At 42.5% G+C, this 26,787-nt stretch overlaps 1 protein-coding gene across 9 annotated transcripts in view; it reads left to right on the plus strand.

Moving 5' to 3' along the window:
• CACNB2 (calcium voltage-gated channel auxiliary subunit beta 2) overlaps positions 1-26,787 on the plus strand; it is a 389,518-nt gene that overhangs the window by 358,911 nt on the left and 3,820 nt on the right. For 5 of the 9 annotated variants that reach the window (XM_060192240.1, XM_060192241.1, XM_060192246.1 and 2 more), the window contains 8 exons: positions 944-1,020; positions 6,657-6,790; positions 10,944-11,024; positions 11,422-11,480; positions 17,700-17,809; positions 23,906-24,057; positions 25,058-25,153; positions 25,817-26,002. In XM_060192240.1, the coding sequence (XP_060048223.1) occupies positions 944-1,020; positions 6,657-6,790; positions 10,944-11,024; positions 11,422-11,480; positions 17,700-17,809; positions 23,906-24,057; positions 25,058-25,153; positions 25,817-26,002 (895 nt within the window). Of the gene's footprint in view, positions 1-943; positions 1,021-6,656; positions 6,791-6,934; positions 6,955-7,419; positions 7,482-10,943; positions 11,025-11,421; positions 11,481-17,699; positions 17,810-23,905; positions 24,058-25,057; positions 25,154-25,816; positions 26,003-26,787 lie in introns of all 9 variants that reach the window. The other 4 variants (XM_060192243.1, XM_060192247.1, XM_007526267.3 and 1 more) reach the window with 2 other exon arrangements.

The following is a 26,787-nucleotide window of genomic DNA, read 5'->3' on the forward strand; positions in this document are numbered from 1 at the left end:
ATAAGTAAATGTTGTCCTTTGAATTGCAAACACTGCAGCAAATTCTTTCAACTAGTTCCTGGGCTAGCTATGAAAATAGACATTAGGCCATAAGATTGTCTTGCTGACAATAAGAATTCCCGCTGTTACGATGATCCTTTTCATCTTCATTTGTGATTTAATAATTTATTTAGTAGGCTGGTATGTGGGTTTAAAAACATAAAGTGCTACTTATCCCGGCCTTGAATTAATATCTAATAAGAATCTCTAATACTAATGACAATGTTTCTAACACAATGAAGTATATCTTGAACCAAACTTTAGAGGTTGGTAATTGTGAAGTTTGTTCTTCGAATCATCCTCAAAGAACCAGGTTGAATCTTCCCTACTAGACATGTGTGAGAATTGTTCCAGATTATTCTCAGGCTGCAAGTCAACTCAAATAACATCTGTCATGTTTCTTTGTGTGTCATTTAAAGGCTAGCTGGTATTGCTGAGTCATTCTTTGTTTGGCTGCTCCTGAAAGCTTGAGTGATTTCGGTTTTAGTAAACTAAGACAAAGGGACAAAAACTAAACATGAAGGAAACACTACCTTTTGATGTTAGCCTTGAAAGTCTTTTGTGCTGTTCTGGAGGGTCTCTAAGAGAAGGAGCAAAGGCAATTTCTTCTCTAACTTTTCCCTAGTTCTGACATAGCATTTGGAGGCTGCAGATATTACCCTAGTTCCTCCTCCATTCTCTCAGGGCCTTTTAAAGTTAAATCATGAATTTGCAACAGAGATGACTGTGTGACTATTTCAAGGGCTTCAGGAATCTCCACTGGGAAATGATTATTTGCCTCCATGAAGGAAAGCTAGATTGGAAATTCAGCAGAAAGACATGGAGGAATCAGATTTTATTGAGCGATACAAGCCCTTTATTATGAGATATGACAGACCTAATATAAATTTCTGCTTTATTCCAGTAAATCAGGAGGAAATTCATCATCCAGTTTGGGTGACATAGTACCTAGTTCCAGAAAATCCACGCCTCCATCATCTGGTAAGTAGATGCCAAGTGCTGAATAGTACATGTGCATTTCATGCTCTCTCATGATTCCTTGAATCACTATGCTTATCCTAGACATATTATAAGAGATCAGAAGTAAGAGTGCTCATAGCAAGGTGGGAACCATATGGGGAAATGATTTCCTGGCTTTAAAAAAATAAGTAAGGAAAGATTACAAGGTGTTGGTTGTACTGAGTAAAGATTAAATTCCTTGTGGGGCGATCAAGGACTGTTTCCTTAGCAACGCTGTGGCAAGGAGCACTGGATCCACATGTTTGGGATAGTAGCTATTGTATGTGTCATATGAAAAATGAGTGTTTATCTGAAATTCAATTTTGACTAAATTCTTATTTGCTAAAGCTGCTGCTCTGTGTAGAAGTTGGAGTGCTTTATAAATAGGAGGCTAATTAGTCAAATTAAAGGGAGCAGAGTCTTCGTTGACTCAGAGTTGTAATCTGGAGTCAGTAAGATTACAAGGAGCTGGCACTGGGGCATCTGAGCAAAGTGGCTCCAGGTGTGATCCTGGCAGCTGGAAGAAGGAAGGAGGTTCAAGACAGATGTGCTCCAGTGGAGAAGTGAAGGAACATGTTACACTGTGTGTGACCTCTCTCTCTGAAGAGAAGGATGCCCCTATGACAATGATTTAACCTCCTCCCTAGGTTTTAACAGATCTGAGAGACCAGTCAAGAGCTTTTTAGAAAAACCATAGGACTTTTAAAATTTCTACTCATTCATTTATGTATTTTATAGGACAGAGAGAAACTGAGAGGGAGAGGGAGAGAGAGAATTGCAGCACGCTTCACTACTTATAAAGCTTTACTCCCTGCAGGTGGGGGACCAGGGCTTCAACCTGGTTCCTTGTACATAGTATTGCATGCACTTACACAGGTAAGCCACTGTCCTACCCCCTAAGACACTTGTTTTAATAGAACAGAAAGGATGAGATGCACAGGGAGAAAGAGACCATTGCACCAGAGCTTGCTTCAGTGTGGTGGAAGCCGTGCTTGAACCTGGATCGTGCACATGGCAAAGCAGCACACTGTCCCAGTGAGCTACTCACTGACCCAAAGCCATAGGACTCTTTTAACTATAGGACTTTTTTTTAAATTTTATTTTACTTTTTTTCCTCCTCCAGGGTTATTGCTGGGCTCGGTGCCTGCACCATGAATCCACCGCCCCTGGAGGCCATTTTTCCCCCTTTTGTTGCCCTTGTTGTTGTAGCCTCATTGTGGTTATTATTATTACCATTGTTGATGTTGTTCATTGTTGGATAGGACAGAGAGAAATGGAGAGAGGAGGGGAAGACAGAGAGGGGGAGAGAAAGACAGACACCTGCAGACTTGTTTCATAGCCTGTGAAGCAACTCCCCTGCAGGTGGGGAGCTGGGGGCTCGAACCGGGATCCTTACACTGGTCCTTGCGCTTTGCGCCACGTGCGCTTAACCCACTACGCCACTGCCTGACCCCCTACTATTAGACTTTTTAAGTGAGAAGAATTCAAGTCCACTAGGAAATACTGGATCTATTTTTAATATTGTTTAAATCATCTTTATTGGATAGAGACAGATAGAGGGGAGGGGGAAAGAGAGAGAGAGAGAGACCTGAAGCCCTGCTTCACCACTCGTGACACTTTCCCCCTGCAGGTAGGTCTTTTTAACATTTTTGTCTATTTGGTACCAGGGAATGTACCCAGGACATAGCATTTGTGTGAGGCCACTAAGGCCTCCTGAGTGTTTTTTTTTTTTTTTTTTTGTTCTTTGTTTTTTGTTTTTTGCTACCAGGGTTATCACTAGGGCTTTGCTCCCACTGGCTTGTTCTTTTCTTCCTTCCTTCCTTTCTTTTTTTCTTTTTGGTATGGGCAGAGAAACTTGAGAGGAGGGAGACAGAGAGGAAGAGAAAAAAGAGACCCATAGACTTGTTTCACTGCTCATGAAGCTTCTGCCCTGTAAGTGGGGGCCTGGGGCTTGAACCTGGGTGATAATGTGTGTACCACCTCTCAGTTCCCCAATTTTGCTTTTTTTTTATTTAGGGGAGGGGAGAGCAAAGAGAGGAGAGGCTACAGCACCATTCCACCTTTCATGCTGGCTACTGCAGTGCCATCTATGGTGCTCCCATGTGGTGCCAGGGTACGCATGCGCCACAAGGTATGCACTCTACCAGGTGTGCAAGCCACAAATCGAAGCTCTTTAAAGTATTAAGTCAAGCTTAATGACTTCCCTTGCTTAGCAAGAGTGGATCCTCCTAAATATACTGGGGGAAAGAGAGCTTATCTCTGCTAGTCCCAGACACATGAGACTGCAGGTACTAAAATATAAGTCATATACACATCCAATTGACACTCCAGAGGACTGGCTCTGGGCTCCTGATGTGGGGCAAATGCTACCTGCAGGTATCATCCCAGTGCTAGAGCCCAGAAGATTCTTCTATTCCCTTTGCCCCTCCTACAACTTCCTCAATGGTTTCTCCATAGAATGAAGACAAGCTCATGCATTTGGAGCAGATAAGTTCTTATCAGCCTACAGAAAACTGTCCCCAATTTTGCCCAGTGATAGGACTGTAAATCACTGGTCTACGATAAGTTGTAGAAAAGCAGAGTGAGCTGGCGAGGCACATGTATAAAGGCACACCAGAGCACTGCTGTCATTTTTATGTCATTAGTACAATTTATTTAATGGAAGCCTTCTGAAAATTGTGGAGAGAGCAGCCCTGCCCAGCTCCAGGGGAGACGGCCAAACCTGGCAAATGGACTGGGCTGCACACAGACGCTTCATCTTTCCTTCCCAGGGACCCTATCCACAGTTCACAGCAAAACAAAACAAAGAAGATGAGAAAGATGAAAGTGTGTAAGAGAGTCCTGGGAGGTGGCTCCACAGGTCAGGTGCACACTTTACATACGGTAGGCCCTTGGATTGAGTCCTGGCACCACATGGCATCACTGACAGCATCAAGGAAGCTCTGGATGGTAGAGCACAGGGCTGTGTTGTCTCTCCCCTCCTGTCTTTTCAAATTTTTCAGTGGTTATCACATCTGTGTGAGGCCTTGGGTTCATTCTCTGACATGACATTAAAAATAGAAAGCACATAGGGATATACCACCAGAAGGAAAGTTACTCAGTGCGCATTAGGACATGTTACCAGAATTACGAAAAACCAGGCTGGTTTCTCTTTGGGTGATGCCAAAGACATACTTCCTCAGTTGGGAATGAGGGAAGAGCATCTGCCAGTGGTCTGAAAGTCAGCATGCAACCTTCAGGCACATTTTATGTGTGCACTACACACTAGTGCTGACCCTTTGGGCGCATTAGGGGCTGTGTAAGTATGTAGAGACAAAGACAGGCTCACTACACAGGTCAGGTTAAATACTCGCGTTAATTCTGCCTCATATCGTCTTACTGTAATAAGAAGAACCCTTCCTCTTCATGAAATGGGTAGCTGGCATTTGCAATATTGTCCAAATAGTGCCAGGGATTCACAAATTTCAGGCTTTCCACTCAATTAGGTGAAAACGAGCAATTCACCGGGAGATGCCAATTTTCTCTTTTTTTTTTTTTTTTTTTACCAGAGCACTGTTCAACTCTGGCTTATGGTGATGCAGGGGATTGAACCTGGGACTCTGGAGCCTCAGGCATAGGAGTCTCTTTGCATAACCATTATGCTATCTACCCTCCGCCTGAGATGCCAATTTTTCAAAAGGCTGGTATCATCTAGTACCCATGATCACTTCAAAACTTAGAAAATAGCAGCATTCCTGTCAGCCATTGGCCCCACACTTGAAAAGTTTAGCCGTGGCTGCTGTGAACACTGCATCACTGTGTGGCAAAGGGGCTGGGGGCACTTTTGTTATTTCACTGGCCACAGCAGACCAGACCCAGTTGACAAACCCAGTTAATGAGTTTTGCCACCTCAGCGGCCTATCAAATCTGACCTGCAATGAGGGAGCTGTGATTTGTTTTGTTGTAAGATTTATTTATGATGGGAGGTGGGGGTGAGAGAGAGAGAACCAGAGAATCCTCTGGTACTAGCAGTGCTGGGGATCAAACTTGGAACCCCATGCTTGTTTGTCCTACACTTTGGCCACTGCACTGCCTCCCAGGCCTTAGTTTCAGAAAGCTCTAAGGAGTGGGCTATCCCTTGAAATGTTGTCATTAGTCCTTAAATCTGAATGTGCCATGGCTTTTGTTAAGGAGCTAGCACCTGGTTAATCACACATATTACAGTGCACAAGAATCCAGGTTCAAGCCTCTCTCTGGTCACCATCTGCAGGGGAAAAGCTTCACAAGCAGTATAGCAGGTCTGCAGGTGTCTGTCTCTCTCCTTCTCCATCGCCCCCTCCTCTCTCAATTTCTCTGACTCTATCTAGTAATAAATAAATCTTAAAAGAAATAATAAAAGGGGTAACGTGCATAATATGATGTTTTGTTTGAGGTGAGTAGGTCTTCTTACACTGGGCCCAACTAGACTGCAGAATGACTTTCTAGTATGGTAGCTTCTGGGAGCCAGCTCTGGGACATGGCCTTACTTGGAAAGCAAAAGATGAGAAAGTACCTGGATGTTCAACTCAGGGTAGGAACAGGCTCTAGGTTCTAAGTTTTGATTCTGCCAAAACTTTATTACAAAGTCCCTTCAACTTTTTAAGAGTATAATTATCTGCAATCTTCAGAATAGAAAGGCTGAAAATTGACCCTAAAATTACTTGGCTACTCTCATTCTCCAGTTGGTAAAGTTCCATAGTAACTACACAGTAGGAGCATTTAATCTTCAAAATGAGACTACGGGCCTTTCTATCTTTGGCATTCAAACTGTATTTTCAGGTGGGAAGATTTTCAAAAGTGAAAAGGCATGTTGAACAACAAACTTAAAGTCTCCCATCTTCCAGGAAATGTGCCAGTTTGTGCCTTTCCTTATTCTGCTTCTCAAGTGCAACCCAGTGGCATTACCTAACTCATGGGCAGTCTTCTGCCATTTTCGGAGACTCATTTCATTCAGAGATCTTCAGATGGGACACTTTCCAGTCAGTCTTCAACCAGATCCGCCTGAAGTCATTTGAATCTTGTCCATCCAGGAACCCACCCTAAATTATTGTCTGGTTTCTCTCTCCTTCACCTCAGTTGAGTATTTTTATAAATTCTCTTTCCCTCAGATGCCTGCCACTGTGTTAATGAACCTTATTTATTGCCTTTATTCTTACATGAAACCAGGCTACATACACAATCAGAGGCACACTGATCAAAGTTGTCGGTGTAGCTGCTTATTATCTAAAACCGGTTTCAGACATTTTTAAAAAGTGTTGTGTACTGTACTTCTGTACAGCTGAGGTGGAAAATATCAAGGTGACATTTGAAACTATCAATCTAGGATGGTTCTTGAAAATATCATTTGAGAGCTTTAGCATAAAACTGATTTGTTCCAGTTAACAGTTATTCTGAGGGGAATCTTTCAGTTTTTGCTGTACTGGATTACACTGCATTCTTATCATGTTCTACCTATAAATTTGACTTGGTTTACCATGTTGAGCACTCAGTCTTTTGACTGTGGTGCTTTGATTTGCTTTCATTTTATTTATTTTTTTTATATAACTTGCTTTTCTTCTCCTGTCTACCTGATGATTTTTGAATTGTTTGTCTGCATATAGCTATAGACATAGATGCTACTGGCTTAGAGGCAGAAGAAAATGATATTCCAGCAAACCACCGCTCCCCTAAACCCAGTGCAAACAGTGTAACGTCACCCCACTCCAAAGAGAAAAGAATGCCCTTCTTTAAGAAGGTAACATGAACTTCCAAGCTCCCTCTATGCACCTGCTCGACTGCACTGCGTCACATTTCTAGTCCTGTTGACTGTCTGCGTCCTTTGCCAAGCCAATAACACGCATGCTCTGTTATTCTTTGTTTCTTTTCCATGCGGCTGTAGCTAAGCAGAAGCAGAAATCGGTAAGTTTACATTGACATAAGCTGTGTTTATCCTGCCACTGGCATCATTAGCATCAGAGCCCAGAGTTGTGTTAAATATGGTTTGTTTTATGTCCTAAGAGCCTAGCCTCTCCAACAGCTAATTTAGTCCATGCATTCCAAACCGACTAAATTCAGGGAGTGACCTGTGAAGGCACATTACAGTACTTATCCTTTTTGATGGAATACCACCCAGGGCATTTGTCTGAACACATTCCAGAATGGCAAACACCAGCAACCCCATAGAATGCACTTCTCATGTGCATGCTTATTCTCCGTGTCTCTTTTCTTTCCTTCCAGAACTTTGACTCATAATCAAGCATATGAAAATCATAATTAGATTCTGATTTATGCTATCCAGATAACGTAGCATGTATTTAAAAAAAAAAGAAAGCAAAAAACATACCATTTTTAATTTAGTCAGTATTTAAACTTCTAATCCACTAGGTGCAAAATCTGCAGATGAACAAGACCAGTGGAAAACTGCAGGCTTGTTTTGGCGGTTTACTGTGAGTTTTTCCTATTGTCCTATATAAGTGCTCCCCCGTGTTCTCCCTCCATCAGCCCAGTTGCAGCCTCTCCCCTGCTAGACCCCAGAGTGTTTGCCACTAACCGGCCCAGGCACTGCCCGGCAATAACCTCCAGCTGCTGGTGGCCACCAGGACACTCCTGAGCTCTCAACTTCACAGCCCATGTCTCTGCCCAGCACTTTTTCTTTTTTTTTTTTTTTTTTACATTTTATTTAGTCAGTAGAGACAGAACTGAGAGGGAAGGGGAGACAATGTGTGAGAGAGAGAGAGATACCTGCAGCACTGCTTCACTGCTTGTGAAGCATCCTCCTTCCAGATGGGGACCGAGGACTTGAACCTGGGTCCTTGAGCATGGAAATGTGCACTATACCAGGTGTGCCATCACTTGGCCCCTTCTCCCAGCACATTTTATAGCACATTCTTTTTTTTTTAAAGGTCCCTTCCTTTCCCTTATCCTCTGTAATTTCCCTTTCCTTTCTTTTCACTCACGTTCCACAGCCTAGCACGCTGAGAGTCAGACTTCCTAGTGTCACTGAGTCTGGCCCAGCCCTGGGTACAATGTGATACACAGGTATAGAGTGACTCTGCCCCTGACTCTCACCTTCCTCTGCTCCTTTCCTCTACACACAAGCATTCAGCTTAGAGGAGGAATGCAAAAATCTACAGTGGTGTCACCCTCAATGAGGTGCCAGAACTGGATTTTTAAAAATTAGTTTAAGTTGGAAGGCCTCAGCATTCCAGGCAAATGTGAACAGAGCTGGGTTTGTGCATGAACACAAGCACCCAGCTCAGGATCTGTCCATGACAGTCAGCCCACTCTCTGGTCCTCCCTTCTTGTCACAGCTCAGACTTGCAGCCCAGTGCTGGGACAGTACTCCAGTCACAGTGCAGAGACCCAGGAAAGCCGCACTGCTGAGCCACTGATCTGGACAAACACAGGAGTAAATGAGCCCTGGCCATAACTCAAGGGAGGCTTTGTGAAGTTGACTTGCCCTGAAGCCCCTAAGCTTTAAAAATGTCTCCTTTCTTAAACTTTGTATTAACTAACTGAAATTAAGGTGAATAGGAGAATATATATATATATATATATATATATATATATATATATATATATATAATTACTGGTGCCATTCAAAGGGCACAAAATACCAATATTCCATCAAATAAGGTAATTTCTGTAGCAACCCTACTACGAGAAGCTGATTGACTTCCAACATGGGTGACCCTTTGCTGGTCGGTAGTCAGAGATCAAAGGAAGCCAAGACCTATCCAATAGTGGACCACTTAATCCTGAAAGATTCAAAATACATTTCTTGGTAGCTGTTGTTCAAATAAATGGAATTTATATTCATTACGACTGTGGGAAAGATAATCTCCTGCTGCCTAGTTTCAAGGACTTGGCTTCTAAACAGCCTCCATATGATCCCAGGTGGTATAAATAGAACCATTTATGTGCTTCTGATGCCTTCGGCACTGGTATTCATTCTTCTTATGTGATCTGACTATGTGGTCAACTTCAGTGTGGAGTTCAAAAGCAGAAGAACAGCCTTGAGACTCAGCCCTGAGACTGTTCTCCATGTTTTCGGTTGCTTGTGGAGTAGTGCTTGTGTGGCATTTGTGCTGTCACTGTATTACGTTTGTCTTGGTTTCTTTTTTTCCCTTAAAAAAAAAAATGTACTTACTCTGCCTTTATTGAGTCTACTAAATCAATTTTTAGCTGCACATTCTGACAGCGCAGGCAATGTAATATTTTTCTCCTTTCTGATTCTTTTGTCTGTGACTCTTGGTGAAATGTCAGATGGAAATGTTTTGATTTAAAATGCTTTTTAAATTTCCCCCTAAGGCTAGTTCAATTCTATCATGGTTGTAAAGTTTGTAATGGGCCATTTTAAGTGCTCCTAAAATGCTCTCAAACTCCAGCCTGTTGCAAAAATTATATCCATATTCATAGCATTGTCAGATTCTTACAACAGTTTAAGGGCTATTTCTCTTTTGCTGATTCTTAATTTTTTTTCAGATGCTGTTTAGTATAGAAGGGTTCAGATCTCAATGATTTGTTTATCCCAGTTTCCATATTTCAATTTTGCAGTAAAAAAGTGTTTGGATATCATTAGTCAAAGTAGTTGATTTTAATATAATTATACTAGTAAGCTGTTACCAAACTTCTAGGATAATTTTATTTTAATTATTATGATGCAGTGAGGCCGAAAAATTTGGGAAGTTTTCAGTGGCTACAAAATGTTGCTCTTCCTCTTCTTAAAAACAAAAAAAAAAAATGGATTAGTGTAGAAAAAAACGGGAATATAGAAATTCTGTAGCCAAAACACTACCCCTAAACAATTTTACAGAAGCATTAGATATGCAGGTTGACAATAAAATGTTTGAGGCTATTTCTAAGCATGGACAGGTATCACCCCCTTCCTTCCAAGATACACACAACTTGCATTTATTTCTTTAGTTTTTGGAGCTGGAGCCTTGCACATAGGCAAGTTACACCACTGTAGGCCCACCTTTTCATTCAGGTAAACAAAGGAGACACATCTCAGCCCCGGGGCTTCCCTAGGTTCCCAAGCACCTCACGTGTCACCCAGGCTCAGACCTGGGCAGTACACATGAAGAGGCATGCACCCCACCTGATGAGTGATCTCTCCAGCCCCCAAACCAAGTTTCTAAGTTCCCAGGTATAAAAATGAAGACTCCAAAAACAATCCTCGCTCACCAGTGAATAATGACCCTGGTTACATTTTCCTGGGACAAGCAGACATGCTCATCAAAAGCCTCACAAAAAGACCAGAGAGATAGTGAAGCCCTAGCTCACGGGACTTGCATGTGAGACATCCCAGGTGCCTTACCTGCCACACCAGTAGCCAGAGCTGAGCAGTGCTGTGGTCACAATAAATGAGTTCTCACAGTTCAATAGGAATATTCAGGTACTTAACACAAATTACAAAGTCTTGAAATTAAGCATCACCCAGGTAAAAGAAACATCTTAGTCACAAAGGCAGTAAGACCTTTCCTTTCTCTGTAACTAACCACATTAGGCCTGCTCACTGGACACTTTGGAAAACTCAGATGCCTCTGGAAGGCCGTGTTAACTTCCCATCAGCCTGCAGCACCTGTTTCTGCATGAGGCATGTTTCTCTCTGCTCTAGCAGCTAGTCCTTGTTCAAAAGCAGCCCCTCCTGCTTTGGAAACTAACACATAGGTAGCTTTTCCTGAGAGCGAGTAAGAAAACTGTGGCTAAGCCAGGCTCTGGAGAATTGGAGGGAAATAAGCCCACCCATATTTGATGGAGTTTATTTAGGAAAGAGGCAAGTGGAAGAAAAAGATTGGTCTGGACAACTTCGCATGACAGAGTTCAGATGGAGCAGTGGATGCATATGTGAAATGTGCAGCTTCCCCTGCCAGCCAGGCATCTGACAGCCTCTCCTTTCTCTGCAGACAGAACACACGCCTCCCTATGACGTGGTTCCTTCCATGCGGCCTGTGGTCCTGGTGGGCCCATCCCTGAAGGGCTACGAGGTGAGTGTTACACTAGATCGTTGCAGGCTTGACTGCTTGGGGACTCCACCTCCCTCTCCTGAGGCATGAGCTGGGACTGTGCAGAGTTCCTTGAAGCAAAGCAAATTCCTTGTCTACCTTGGCTCCAGACGTCCTGGCTAGTGCTTTGCTCAGTCCTGGGAGAAGGTAGCAAATGGCAAGTAATTCAGGCCATGTTCAGTGTCCTTTGTTGTCATCAGAACGTCAGGATAAATCAGAGGACTGTCTCTCTCACTTCAGCAGCAGCAGCAGCAGGTGGCCTCCTGACCAGCATGCATTTGTCCAGATGAGAAGCCTTTCCAGTACCAGGAGTTGAATGGTTTTCTCATGGCTGGTCCTACTTTAGTCACATCTTAATTTCTCACTTGTTTGACTGCAGGTCACAGACATGATGCAGAAAGCCTTGTTTGATTTTCTAAAGCACCGATTTGAAGGGCGGTGAGTATCCCAGAATACTGGATCTTGTGACATTTGTCTTGTTGATGACAAAACCTGGGTTGGACAGGCATGCAATCCCCAGAGAAAACTGAAGTTTGTGTTTTGGCAGGGAATGGTTCTCTTGGCTCAGTTCAGTTTAGGAAATGGTTGTTGTGTTTGTTCTAATAGCCTGGAACCTGGCTGTGCCTACACCACTAAGCTGAACTTGACCACTTCTTTGCTGATAAGTCTTACCCAAAGTTCATGATCAACTGGACCCTCACTGATGTCTGGCCTATACTCAAGTACCTCTCTTCCACACACTTCTGTACTCTTCCCAAGCACTTCCTTCAACCATCTCCCCTATTACTGGATTAACACCTCTTCTCAGTTTTACCTGTGAACTTGCTTCCCAATCACTGAGAAATTGTCAAAAGAAGCAGAGAACTTTCAGGTCTCTCTCCATTTGCAGGTTTGCCTAGATGTTCTGCTTTCTGTGTGTCCACCCCCCACCCCCACCCCCACCCCACTGCCATGTTCCTGACAATGGCCACCCCCCACTTGGGCACTCTAGCCTTGTTTCCCACTGTCACCTACATTTCCACAGGAGTCTCTTCCTCTCTGCTCATCAGAACTTCTCATTCTTTTCCCTTGACTGGCTTGTAGTAGTACTAAGTTTTAGGACAGTTTCATACGTGCGTGTGTGTGTAAGAGTCTGCACACCCACTGCTAAAAGTCCCTGTGCCATCACACCGAAGACACCCTCAGTGCTCACCCCACCCCCTCCAATAAGCACAAGAATTTTCATGGAATTTTTTTTAATTATTAGTGATTTATATGAATTTCTTTGGGGTATAGCTCTACACCACACCTACCACCAAAATTCTGTGCCTATCCCCTCCCCCAAGGATAACCACCATAGTTCTTTCAGAGTCTTTTAAGAGTCAGGTTTTTACTTGATCTTGTCGTCACTGCTGGGTGCAAGCTCTGAGCCTTGTCCTCATCTCACACTCTGAAGCTGTTCCAGTCGTCCATCTATATCACTCAGTCATAATGAGTCACATCAGGCCACCAGTCACACTGCTCACTCCAGGAGTGAAGCCTCCAGTCAGCCTTTGCACTGGAGTGGTGGGGTTACCATGGAGATAGGTGGTGTTCCTTCTAGCTGCTCCGTTCTTCTTCAGTGGACATGGAAGAGATCCTGACGCTAAGTTCTTTTGGCTTTCTCACTCTTCTTTCCCCCTTAGTGACTTCCACTGTACGTCAGTTTTTATTGTTCTGTTTTATTGGGAAGTTAATGGTTTATAGTATAGTTATTGGCACGTGGGTATAACTTCTCATCTTGCCATTACAGGTGTCTCTGTAGAATACTCTCCCCCACACACACACACACTTTGGCCCTTTTCCATTCTGTATCAGGCCCTGAAAGCTCCCCACTCCAACCCCTCTCCCTGTCCTCCTTCCCCAGAGTCCTTTGCCTTGGTGCAAGAAACTCAGCCAGTCCTTGAATGGAGCTTGAAGGAAGCATGCTAAATGAGATAAGCCAGAAAGAGAAGGATGAAGATGGGGTGGTCTCATTCATGGGCAGAACTTAAGGAACAGAAAGGGGAAGAAACACAAAGGCAAATGTATGTTAGACTTTTAATAGCACTCCTTCACTGCTCTCACCTCTAAATTCCAGACCCAGATACCACCTGGTGAGTCAGCATTGTCACCTGAGACACTGGATGAATTCTCACACATACTCCTCACCCCCTGCCTGACTCCAGAACCTATGTCCAGCCCCCCACACCTCAGATACTAGTGTCTCCATCTTTCAGTCTCAAGACCCATCAGTGAAGTACTGTCAGCTGTCTTTCTCCTTCATTCTACAACCAGATGTTGGTCTGTCTTTGAAATATGTCAGTCAACAACTCAGTTCTTTCTTACCCATTCTCCTCTCATTTTGGTCTGGGACATCCTGGAAGGAGCATCAGCTCTGAATGAAGGCAACTGAATCCCAACTTCAGCTGTGCTTCTGGTACTGTCCCCTTGGAAGTCTCTTCCCAGTTCAGCGGCTCAGACAGCTCATCAAACTGACCTGCATCCTTGCTTCCAGCCAGTCGCTGGATTCTTCTGTTAAGAGTAAAAAACCAAGCTCCTTTTCCCCATCCTTTCCCCCACTCCATCCTTTTCTTTTACTTTATCTTCATTACTTATTATGGGAGAAGAGGGAAAGAGGACCAGAGCTGCTGTAGCATAAGGTGGTCCTGAGGATTGAACCTGTGGCTTCTTGAGCCTGAGGTATGCAAGGTGCTGCTCGAGCAGGCTGAGCTGTCCCTGACTCTTTTGAGTATCCTCCTCCTTCTCTGGCCAGAACACTTTCCCCTTATTCTCCCTAGTATGAGTATACAGAAACACACACCCTCTTTCTCCCCTGCTTCCTCCCCACACTGTAATGCAAACTTCCAATTTATCTTGTCAGCTGTCCTTTGCCCACAACTAGAATGTGAACTCTATGCAGATGGGGTTTTCTTCTAATTTGTGAACCATGCTTTCTTGGAGCTCAGAGGGAATAATGGATAGATAGGTATTGAATGAATGTCTGTGTGTGCTCACTGCCAGAGCTTTGCAGGTCACACGTAAACCAGACACTGGAACCTCATGCAGTGAACTATAAAGACAGTGAAAGGGCGGCAGAGCACGTGGGTGAGGAGGGACAGCTAGACCAAGGGGAGGTGGAATTAGCATTGTGTTTTGGATGGTAAAACCCTACCTTGCAGCCCAGGAGGAAGGCAGCCTCTCTGGTGGGAGGGCATGATGACATGGAGGCTGCCACAGCCTGACTGACATGTCTGCTTTCCAGACAAGTACCTAAGCAGGGCAGGGAAGGGCAGGACAGGGCAGGTCTGTCTCCTCAGAGGTCTGTCATGTGAATCAGCTTGGACTGGATGTTTTCTCTCCCCTCCTTGTTCTGCTATATTTACTGAGCGTCTTAGACTCCAGACATCCTTGAAGAGGCAAACTAGGCAAAAGCCTTGGTTTCCTGAAGCTTAGCTACCTACTAAGGAGCTATGTTGAGTTAGATAAATTTGTGGGCACCAACTTCCAGGCTCATCCAAAACAACTATGATTCGACAGGAATCTTAACTGGGTCTGGTGGTGGTGGTGAACCCAGTGGTGTATCTTTCTTTCCCCTTCTCTGTCTTCCCCTGCTCTCTCCATTTCTCTGTCCTATCCAACAACGACATCAACAATAACAACAATAACTACAACAACAATAAAACAACAAAGGCAACAAAAGGGAAAATAATAATAAAAAATAAAGTTAAACATTCTCAGTAATCAAGAAAAGAATCTAAGAGGAAAATAGAAACTATATTTCAAAGTTTAAAAAAGACTTTATAATCAAAGTCTAGCCAACCAAATGCTCCTGATATGATTTTTATGTTGCAAAACATCATTTTATTCTGTGCCAGGAAACATAGCCTGATCCTTTGGTTTGGTCCCAGGCTATCCATTTCCAGCCAAGTACAAAAAGCATACTTCTAATCAAGCCCAATTAGATTTTGTTTCTTTATTCTTGATGCTGTCATTCATCACAATTTGGGATTGTCTTCAAGAGTGTGCATACTCAAAGCGTTCTGCTTGGTGAGGTGCTCTGTTTTTTGTAACTGAGTCACCATCCCACTGCCCTTGCCTGAATGCCAAAGGTGAGGAAATGAGATGGAATTTCCTGATTTACAGCTTCTGGGTAAACCTGAGTTCTGAGTTTGGGGATAGATTCCACCCGCAGGGTGTGCCTTGGACCCAGATTCTAAGTCCCAGCTATCCAGACTGATTTCATTAAAACCAGCATTAATAATAAGTAACATATCTGAATGCAGTGGTCCTCTCCTACTTCTGGCCTGCAGTAACTTCCATGGGGCTTTGCTCCTGGACTTGGCCATTGTAGATAGGTTTCAGATATCCACTTAAAGATTCTCAAAGGGAGCCAGGCAGTGACACACTTGATATAGAGTACACACATACCATGTTCAGTAACCTGGGCTCAAGCCCCTGGTCCCCACCTGTAAGGGGGAAGCTTCAGTGAGAGGTACAGTAGTACTGCAGGTGTCTCTCTGGCTCTCCCCTCCTCAATTGTTGTGTTAACTCTAAATAAATAATAAAAACTAATGTATTAAGAAGAAAAAACTAAGGTTCTGGGGCCAGGTGGTGGTGCACCTGGTTGAGTGCACATGTTACAGCACGCAAGATCTGAGTCTGAGCCCCTGGTCTCCACCTGCAGAGGAAAAGCTTAACAGTGGTGAAGCAGGGATGCATGTGTGTCTTTTTCCCTATCACCCCATTTCTCTCAATTTCTGGCTGTCTCTATCCAATAAAAATAAAGATAAATTAAAAAAAAAAAATTTTAAGGTGCATTCACCCTTAAAAAAAAAAAAACCCAAAGTTCTCAAAGTAGTAAGGTCACAGGTAGAATTTTAAAGCTATGTCAGATGGTTGACATTGGGGGCAATGTCACCCAGTAGAGCCCCCAAACCTGTTTGCAGGCCCTCCACTGTCCTCAGAGGTGTTAGAAGCCTGCCATGTTGCTTGCCCACAGAGCAGTGCTGATTGGTATAGTCACCTGTCTAAGTTGTTCCCAGCTTCCTAGTTTTGTTGCAGTCATTCTACCTTATCTAATCGGTCCGCCCAAGCTCTTCACTATCTGTCCCAATACCGTGTGTCCTTTCACAAGAATCATCTTAATCTGTAGCTCCTGATATTGTCCATCTCTGCCTTTAGGCTGAGGGGAGACCACATCTTGTCTTGCTCTGATTTGCTCTCCATACCTATCTCTCCACTAAGCTGAGGGTTCAAATCCCAGCTTCACTGTTTTTAGTGAACATATTGCCTTCAGTGGCTGGGAGGCGGCTCATTAGACAGAGCACAGCATTGAATTCAAGCCCTAGGACCACATATGCCAGAGTGATGCACTGCTTCTCCGCTTCTCGATTTTACTGCCTCCAGAGTTATTGCTGGGGCTCAGTGCCTGCACTATGAATCCACTGCTCCTGGAGGCCATCTCTTTGCTGTTGTTGTTCCTCTTGTTGGATAGGACAGAGAGAAGTTGAGAGGGAGAGAAAAAGATACACCTGCAGACGTGCTTCACTGTTTGCAGGTAGGGAGCCGGGATCCTTGTACCAGTAACTGTGCTTCATACTATGTATGCTTAACCTGGTGCACTACTGCCTGGTCCCCTGGATCTTCTGTTTTGAGGTGGCATTGGAGTGCATCATTCCTTATATTAGGCAGCCTCTCTCACACCTCTGTGGCTCATTTCCTTTACCAGCAAAAAGGTGGGATAATAGACCTTTGCCACAGTTCTGGGGATGGTTTAATGAGATCATCCAGCAGCAATGAGACAAGGCTTAGTCTTGTTAAATACTTGGTAAGAAACCCAAAGTGTCGAGGTGCTAGGTACAGAATTTTAGAAAGTGCCACAATATGTTGGGGCTTGAGAATATATGTAACTCAGGAAGTAGGGCAGCGAGAGAGCACAGGATTTGCAAGTCACATGTCCTGAGCTTGATACCCAGCACCCCACAAGCCAAAGTGATGCTCTCTGGTTTTCTTTCTCTGACTAGAAAGGTAGGAAAGAAATACAAGGGGTTAGAAGACTCACCCAGTAGAACCCACATTCCTATGTGTGAAGACCTAGCTTTGAGCCCCTGGCCACCACATGGGAGCACCATGAAAAAGGATGCTTCAAGAGCAGTGTTGTGATGAGTTGCCTTGTCTCTCACCTTTTATCTAAAAAGGAAAAATGGTCACTAAATGCATTTTACACTTAAATGAGTATTCGGCATGGAAGCCTGCCCTTTCTGTTTAGTCAATCACCTCTGGTTTGAAAAAAAATCATATATATATCCTCCAGGGCTATTGCTGGGGCTCGGTGCCTGCACTACAAATCCACTGCTCCTGGAGGCCATTTTTTTCCTTTTTGTTGCCCTTGTTTATTGTTGTTGTGATTACTATTGTTGTCGTGATTATTATTGTTGTCACTGCTGTCATTGTTGTTGGATAGGACAGAGAGAAATCGAGAGGAGGAAGAGAAAGATAGACATCTGCAGACCTGCTTGTTAAGCGACTCCCTGTAGGCAGGGAGCAGGGGGCTCAGAAATCTTTAAGCCTGTCCTTACACTTTGCACCATGTGTGCTTAACCAGCTGCGCTACCGCCCGACCCCATATATATTTAAAACAGTATTTCTTCCCAACAGCATCTCAATCACCAGGGTTACTGCGGACATCTCACTCGCAAAACGCTCAGTGTTAAACAACCCCAGCAAGCATGCAATCATCGAAAGATCCAACACAAGGTCAAGCCTAGGTAAGTCTGTGTGCCATGAGCTCACACTAACCATGTCTCTTCTGATACTGTCAGTGAGAAGATCCAAGTGAATGACAATCCCAAGTGTCTCTGAGGAGAAAAGGCAGGGACGCAGCTAGTCTTACCACCTCAGTGATGTCATGGTATTGAAAGGACTTGTCAGCAAGAGTCTGGAGTTAAATATTCTACGATTATTAGCACTGTTTGAGTTGTGATTTGTTTTCACTTTTGTGAGAATTGGTAAGACTGATGCCAAGCCAGGGCTTTTCAGAGTGCATAGACACCAAGGGTAAGTTCATGAACACCTTTAAAACATTCTAGAATTGTTGTAAGACTGACAAGGGTGATCTCTCCATAAATGATCACTTGCATTTTATCTGTAGTTCTATTTAGGATAGTTCTGTGTGTGTTGAGATAAAGGGTATTAATTTCTGGTTGATTCCACTGTCTAGTGCTCAGTATATATATATATATATATATATATATATATATATATATATATATATATATATATTTTTTTTTTTTTTTTTTCATTTGCAAAAATGGTGTAGAGATTTCAGTTAGTCTTTTTGTGATCTTTTGTGTTCGGGTACTGCTTCTTAAGCAGCACTAGTTGAATCAAACAAGATACCCAGTAGCTATCTTATCTTTGTTGAATGTGCTTGGAATTTCAGTTTTTATCACTATTATACAGGTAATTTACTCAATTGTTAGGATTCTACTTTCTAAATTTTCTGAGGGTTGTGTGATATTTCTGAGCTTATGTTCTGTACTTGTGATATAGATAGAACATAGATAAAACATATTTACGGTATAACTTTATACAAATTGGTAGCTCTATCCTTTGAAAGACTAGTCTTTCCTCATCACCAAGGCATGATCACTGCAGGCCCGTTTTTTCACGTAGACAGTAAGGCACCATAGTGTTGACGCTGCCTTCAGTGCCAGAGAAGACAGGCTTATACCTGGTTCATGTGCATGACAAAGCAAGCACACTACCCAAGTGAGAAAGAAGAGTTTTTAGTTTACTCTTAAGTACACTACATAAATAAGAAAAAATATTAAAATTATTAAATGCGGGGGGGCAGGTGGTGGCACACTCAGGTAAGCACACATCATGCGTAAGGACCCAAGTTCAAGCCCCCAACCCCCACCTGCAGGAGGGAAACTTCACAAGAAGGTAAGCAGTGCTGCAGGTGTCTTTCACTTTCCTTCTTATTCCCTTCCATCTAGTCTCTGTCCAACAAATAAGTATTTTAAAAATGAATTAAAACTAAATAAAAAACTGTTATCTGTTAGCAATGAGTAAAATAACCTATAAACTCAGTCTTGTTCCTCATTGGCTAAGCTTCAGTAAAAGGAGGGTGGGATTTTTCCCCTCCTTCACTAGTGTTACATGTCAAATAGCAGGTATGTTACTGGACTCAATTACACAGGTAACATATTTAAGGTATAACTTTATACAAATAGGTAGCTTAATACTCCAGGCATGTAAATAAATGCATCTGTATATGTCCTGCTCCTTAATATTGTGCTAAGTGCTGTCACTTTTTTTCTGCTTTCTAAATTTTATGCTTATCTTTATTCTGCTGGCTTTACTTGAGTTTTTGTTATCCTTTAGCTTTGGCTAGTAGGTAAGGCTGTGTTTTAGCTTTTTTAGCTTTAGTTTTTTGTGATCCTTTGGCTTTGGCTAGCAGGTAAGGCTGTGTCCTTTTTCTACTCTAAAATGACGGTAGTGTGAAGACAGTATCTCCAGGGGTTTTTGTGTGAGACACGAGATAGAACTTGTTGGTGTAAAGTAGCAGATCAGTCACTGGAGGTGGCTATTAGGATTTTCATTGTTAAAATACAGACATAGCTTATATAATTCTTTTTCACTCAGTACCTAAGGCTGGCAAGATGCACATTAGAAAGCAGAACCTTTGCTTCCTTCTCCCAGCATCTCTCTGTAGGCTCAGCCTCTACTCCAGCCCTGGGTACACTGCTCTTCGTATCACTTAGTCCTTCACACCAAAGCCAGCAGGGTTTTTTTGTTTTTGTTTTTCAGAAAAGCAAATCTGTTCAGTGGCACATCCCTGCTTGGAATAAAAGATTCCATTTCCTTCCTAGATATGAAAAGCCTCCTTGATTTGCCCTAAGACCTTGCTTACCTGGACCTCTCAGTCTCGCCTAGGGTCATGTCGTGTCTTTCTCCTACTTGAACTGTACCTACCATGTTAAGTATGTCAGAGCTGCCACAACAAAATTCCAAAGTTGTGGGAGGTGAAGACACGTTTCTGAGTTTGTCATCTCACAGGCTTGGCCTCACTCCTTTGCAGACGCCCACTTTCTTGCTGTGCCCTTGCCTAATTATTCCTATGTGCATATTCATACTTGGGAATTCGTTCTCTTCTGAGGACACCAAGCATGTTGCACTAGGGGCCCACCCTGTAGGACTCATTTTCACTTCTTCCAAGACCCCATCTCTAAATATAGTCACATGGTTAGATCCCACGCAGGCTCTCACTTAACTTTAACTCTTGGAAGGCCGTCTCCATGTAGGATTCCACTCTGCGGTTTGGGCTTCAATACATGAGTTTGTGGGCACAATTCAGCTCATGACACTGTCATTCTTCACAAGTGAATTGTCCTTTGTTTTTTGTCCCAAATGATTTTATTGGGGGAGGGGTAGTAGTTTACAGTACCCTGTTGACACACATGTCCAATCTGTACAGTTTATTTCCACATGACAGACATCTGTAAAACACCCTCTCCAGGCCCTGCCATCTGCTCCTTCCCGAGTCTTTTGATTTGCTGCAATATACCCTCTCCAATTCATTACCCTTTCTGTCCTTGTCCTTCTCTTTTGGTTTATGCCATTAGCATGATTCTCTCAAGATCCATCTAAGATAAGGCAAAGAAGATGACTTCATTTTTAAGAGCTGGGTATTATTGCATTATATATATATATACCACAACTCTTAGTCTCACATCTGTCCGTGGGTATCTGAGTTGCTTCCAAGTTTGAGCTAATTACAAATCGTGCTTCCATGAATATAGGTGTACATAGTTCTTTCTCTGGGTAGTTGTTTTCTCTCCTCTGAATAATGCAGCTCACATCTGTGTCACAGTGTGAGGGGGTGAAGCAGTAGTGCAGTGGGTTAAGTACACATGGTGCAAAGTGCAAGGACCCGTGCAGGAATCCTGGTTCGAGCCTCCGGCTCCCCACTTTCAGGGGGGTCGCTTCACAAGTGTTGAAGCAGGTTTGCAGGTATCTCCCCCTCTTCTCGAGTTCTCTCTGTCCTATACGGCAACAAAGGGAAAAATAACCTCCAAGAGTAGTGGATTTGTTGTACAGGCACCAAGCCCCAGCAATAACCCTGGAGGCAAGAAAAAAGTGTCATGTGACTTTCAAGGACTACTAATATCTGTCTCTGGATCATAAACCCTAAGTTCAGGAATGGAATCTTCTTGTGTCCTCCCAACACACTGGCACCAAGCACGCATTGAGTAAATCTGTTGGATACATAGGTGGTCAAATACTGACAATGCCTCTCTCCCTAAGCACCAGGATTTTGAGACCCAAGTATTTATTCAAATGTGGACAGTGGCTTTGTATTCACAAACTTATGCTTTCTTTTTAACAATTAATTTTATTAGAGTATTCTGGGCCTTAACATATTCAACTATTGATACATAACACAATCTTTTGCTTTCTCCAAGGCAAGTGGTATACATTCAGGTTATAGTTTTATTGACAGGAAAGATTAGTTTTAAAAAGTGAATTGTGACTACACTGTCCCATAGCAGTGTTAATACTGGTTTGTTTGTGTGTGTGTGTCCTATCCCACCCTCACCCTCCACACAGAGATTTTTACTTGGGTGCCCTACTCCAAACTCAGTCAGATCCTGCTTTGAATTTCCCTTTCTGCTCTTCTTTCTCAACTTCAGTTTATGAGTGATAATACTGTTTTTTAAGCATTAACACCTCATAGAGTAGCTATAATTAAATCAGTACTTGTGTTTTCATTTTTGTGAACAGCTGGAAAGTAGGTAGGGAAAGGTAAACAATTACAGTGAATTTTGAGGTACAGACAACTCACTAAAAACATTTAAGCCTTATTTACTAATTTGAAACTATAGCTTGTCCAAAGATTGGCAGGTATGAATATGGCCAGTCTGTTTTACAAATATCTCTCTCTACATATGACATACTGTATATTAAGGACCTAATTTCTACAACTGAATTTGCTAGATTGTATTTATTCTGTTTCTTCAATCCCACTCCAGGAGTCACCAGAGGGGTTTCCATAACTAAGAGTACATCAGAACCTGAACTCAAATTTATTTGTTGTAGATAGATATTTTTTTATTTTCCCTTCTGTTGCCCTTGTTATTGATGTCGTCGTTCTTAGATAGGACAGACAGAAATGGGGAGGGGAAGAGAAAGACACCTGCAGACCTGCTTCACCGCCTGTGAAGGGACTCAAACCAGGATCCTCACGCCGGTCCTTGCACTTTGCGCTACTAGCCACTTGACTCCCTCAAATTCATTTTTATGGTACTCTGACTTAACTTTCATACACTTGGTACTTTTATAACTGAGTTTGTACCTGTTGAGCACCTTTAACCATTTCACCCAGTCTCTGGCAACCACCAATCTGCTCTCATCAATTTTTATTTTAAAAAGATTACACATTTCAGTAAGCTGATACAATGGGAAGTTTGTTTTTTTTTTATGGATGAATATTCTTGCCTATGTAACAGAGTTGACTATAACTATTATGATGGGCAATATTCCTCTGTGCTATGTTTATGCATGCATGTCACATTTAATTTACCCAGTTATCCATCAATAGACAAGTTACTTTCTTATCTTAGCTTGTATAAATAGTGCTGCAATGAGTATAAGGAGCAAATAGCTTTTTTAAATTAATGTTTTACTTTTCTTGAGGTGAACACCCAGATGGCAAGCATATTAGTTATCGATATGGAACCCTGGTAGTTAGGTGTGGTCCTCCTTTGGTTACTACCTTTCCCTTATTGTATATTCGTTGCCCTTTTCTATCAGTTTTCTGGGCTATTGATTTTTCTTTTCTGGTTTGTGCTAATTCACTTTGATATGGTGACTAATAGCACTGTGGTATAATTTGAAATGAGCAGGTGACTCCAGCTTGTTGTTCTATAAATGCTTTTACAAATTTCTGTTCCACATCAGTGAAACGCACTGAATAAAGTTCTTCCCATTCATAGTCATCGAATATTCTAAGGGTTTCCACATCTATATATATATGAAATAAAGTACATATAAATTACCTCAACTAAGAACATCATACGTGACCTTTAGTAGTTGAAGTGAATTCATTCTGTATTCCCTTTATTGGCCCAAATATTTATGTAGACTAACTATTTGCTTGATTCAGGATCCAATCTTTTGTTTAAAGAAATGAGGTCACTTATTCTGCTTAATTTGACTTGTTTCTAGTTGCATTATGCTAGTGTAGTTTATGTGATTATGTGTAATTTAACAGACTGAGATGTATGAGTCCAAATATGTAAGGGGAATTAAAAGTTATATCAATTTGTAAAGATTCCACCTTTTACACTATATAGACTTCCACTACCTCATTCAATAGCTCAGGATCAGTATAGAACATTTATTGTTTTAGAGAATTAGATAAATTTAAAGACATTTCCTTGGCATTCAAGGTGGAAAATCTGCGAGTGGTATTTTTGGGAAACTGTTATAGGCACCCTTATGTATTCCAACTGGCTAGACTATCACATGCAGAAAGTATACCCACAGGTGGCATCTAAACAAAGATAAGCCCTTGCAATGAAAAGAAAGTTGGTAGTGATTGTTTCTGACTACTACTCCCTAGCAAACATGTGAAAGATGTGTCAATTGTACAGTGTTTTATAGCCAATAAGTCTCAGTGCTAACACTGGGAGTAAATAGTGAGGTGTTCTGAAAAACCAGCCCTTTATAAAAGACAGCTTTTATCAGATTATCTATAAACACTAACCTAATGACTCACCTGCTAAAGAACTGTATATCATTTTACGTTATTTGGTCTAAACATACTGTACTTTTAAACAAACTTCAACCCTGTACAGCGGAAGTCCAGAGTGAAATTGAAAGGATTTTTGAACTTGCAAGAACACTACAATTGGTAGTCCTTGATGCGGATACTATCAATCACCCAGCTCAACTTAGTAAAACCTCATTGGCCCCGATTATAGTATACGTCAAGATCTCTTCTCCTAAGGTAAGTAGGGTAGTTATTGTTCCCCCTGTGTTTGAAGAGACATGGTAGTGAAGAATTTTTTTAATACTCATTTAACCAATCTATGGCCAGCTTCGCAGAATGGTACACAACAAATGGGTGCGGTATCCTTCACCACCATGCCACTCATACATGGTAATAGTTAAAACAAGACTGTCTTGTTCTGACGTAAGAATAACTCTTATTAGGAACCCACGAAGTGGCACAGTGGCATGTCAAGTATAAGATCCTGAGTGCAGTCCCATGTGTGGCAGATGCCAGAGTGATGCTATGGCACTTTAAATATGCCTGTGCTACATTTTCCAAACACAATTTCATGATAAAGTTATTGGGGACAATCTTAGTTTGAGCCTGCCCTGGTAAAGCCCCAGTGACAGCCAAAAACAGAAGAACTGCTGTTTATGTAGTATTTCCTTGCTAAAATATGTAGCTGTTGACCTTTTAAAAAAAAAAAGGAGTCGCTTCATAGGCAGTGAAGCAGATCTGCAGGTGTCTGTCTTTCTCTCCCCTATCCAACAACAACAAAAAGGGAATAAATTACTTTTAAAAAAACCAAGGGGGCCGGGTGGTAGCACAGCAAGTTAAGCTCCAAGCACAGGGACTCCGGCTCTCCACCTGCAGGGGTGTCACCTCACAAGCAGGTCTGTGGGAGCAGTGGATTCACAGTGCAGGCCCCAGCAATAACCCTGGGCACCCCCACCCAAAAAAAAAAAATCAAAACAGAGCCAGTAAAATGGCTTACTTAGAATAATGTGCTGCTTTTGCCATGTGTTCAAGTCAAGCCCTCACTACATTGGAAGGGGCTTCAGTGTCATAATCTGCAAATAAGTTCCATATACCATTTGAAAACTAAGGTTTGTTAACTTTACACATAATTGAACTGTCATTTATCCTGTATATAAAGAGGCCATGGGAAAAGTAATCTTTGTTAGCAGAATCCTGCATTCAGGAAAACTAAGTAAATAAATCTGATGCTTTACAGGTTTTACAACGGTTAATAAAATCTCGAGGGAAATCTCAAGCTAAACACCTCAATGTCCAGATGGTAGCAGCCGATAAACTGGCCCAGTGTCCTCCAGTAAGTTGTCTCTATTTACAGGGTAGTGAAGCTGAGGTTGGAACTGATCACTGAGAGCACTTGTCCAGACCATGGCCTACCCTGTACTCATTACTACCTAACACAAAAGAAACAAGATTGTGCTTTATGGAGATAATGTTCTCTCCATGCCCCCAAGTAGAATTTGAGTGGTGGAGCAGTGCTAGTTATCTCAATGGTCTGGCTTTAGTATGCAGACATCTTTCACTCTATCTGAAAGTTATAAAGCCCACTTGGAGTCATGGAATCCTGCAGAAATGACACTCCAGTGAAAACTCATGTAAGATGGACCCATTTGGAGTTGGTTTATTATCTAACAGGCTGCCTCTCAAGATTACAGTATTTTTTGACTGCTGAGTATGGTAAATGACCCTTGTTGACTCAGTGGTTTCAACTTCTGCCAAACTTCATCTCTTAATCCTGCCTCGTTAGTTTCTAAGATTCAGCTTCTTTCTCTACTGTTCAGATTTTCTATGTGCATCTTTCCTATTAGGCCATTTATTTCACCTTCTGCTTGTTGCTATTAAAGCACCCCAAAGTCAGAGGCCTCACTTCTGAGTTGTTTCCTCTGATACTGGGGAATGAATGTGATATGTGACCCAGCCCTGGGCTACTTTGAGAGTGCTGAGATGTCTGCCTCTGCAGGAGCTGTTTGATGTGATCTTGGATGAGAATCAGCTTGAGGACGCCTGTGAGCACCTTGCTGACTACCTGGAGGCCTATTGGAAGGCCACCCACCCACCTAGCAGCAGTCTCCCCAACCCCCTCCACAGTCGAACTTTAACGACTTCAGCTCTGCCTATTAGCCCCCCTCTCGCCTCTAATTCACAGGTAAGGGGGACTGAAGTCAGCATCACATGCTGTGTGCTCTACCTCCTGTACTAGTAGGAACACAGACATTATTAGACTGCCCAGCGTTACTCACTGGGATGCAAGCCCAGGGATCCGGAACACTGTTGTTTCAGTAGTCTGATGCAAACTAAGAAATACCATCAGTGGGAGTTGGATACCTGCAAAAAAAAAAAAAGCAAACAATACATACACACTAACTTATATGTTCATTAAGACAACTATTTTTTGCTGGCCCTATTTCCCTTGGATAGTGCATTTGCTTTGCCATATCCACTACTCGGGTTCAAACCTGGCCTCTACTGCATTTGAGAAAGCTATAGAATGGTGGTGTCTTTTTATCTCTGGCAAAGCCAGCCTGGAGCAATGACATCCCAGTAAAAAAAAAAAAAATCACAGGGAATAATGAACTTTCTCCATTGTCAGCAGCAGATGGTGGAACCAGATTGCCTAGATATATTACCTTACATAAATTTACCTGTTTTTTGGCTTAGGAGTGCGACTGGCCTATCTCCTAACACAAAACACTGATTGTGTACATTTGGTGTTTTCCCTTATTTTAAAATTGTAAATATTCCCAGGTATATTCAAATAGTTAAGAGTACTTCATGTGTGCAGGATTCCCCCTTTATCAAAGCAAAACAGAAAAAGAATGCCTGGATAATGTGCTGCTTTTCCTCGAGCTACCCAGGTCTGAGTTCAGCTACCACCACATTGAAGGAAAATTTGGTGGTGGTGTGGTGTCTATCTTTACAAAAAAACTTTCC

Source organism: Erinaceus europaeus, chromosome 6, assembly GCF_950295315.1.
Source record: "Erinaceus europaeus chromosome 6, mEriEur2.1, whole genome shotgun sequence".
NCBI classification, from domain to species: Eukaryota; Metazoa; Chordata; class Mammalia; order Eulipotyphla; family Erinaceidae; genus Erinaceus; species Erinaceus europaeus.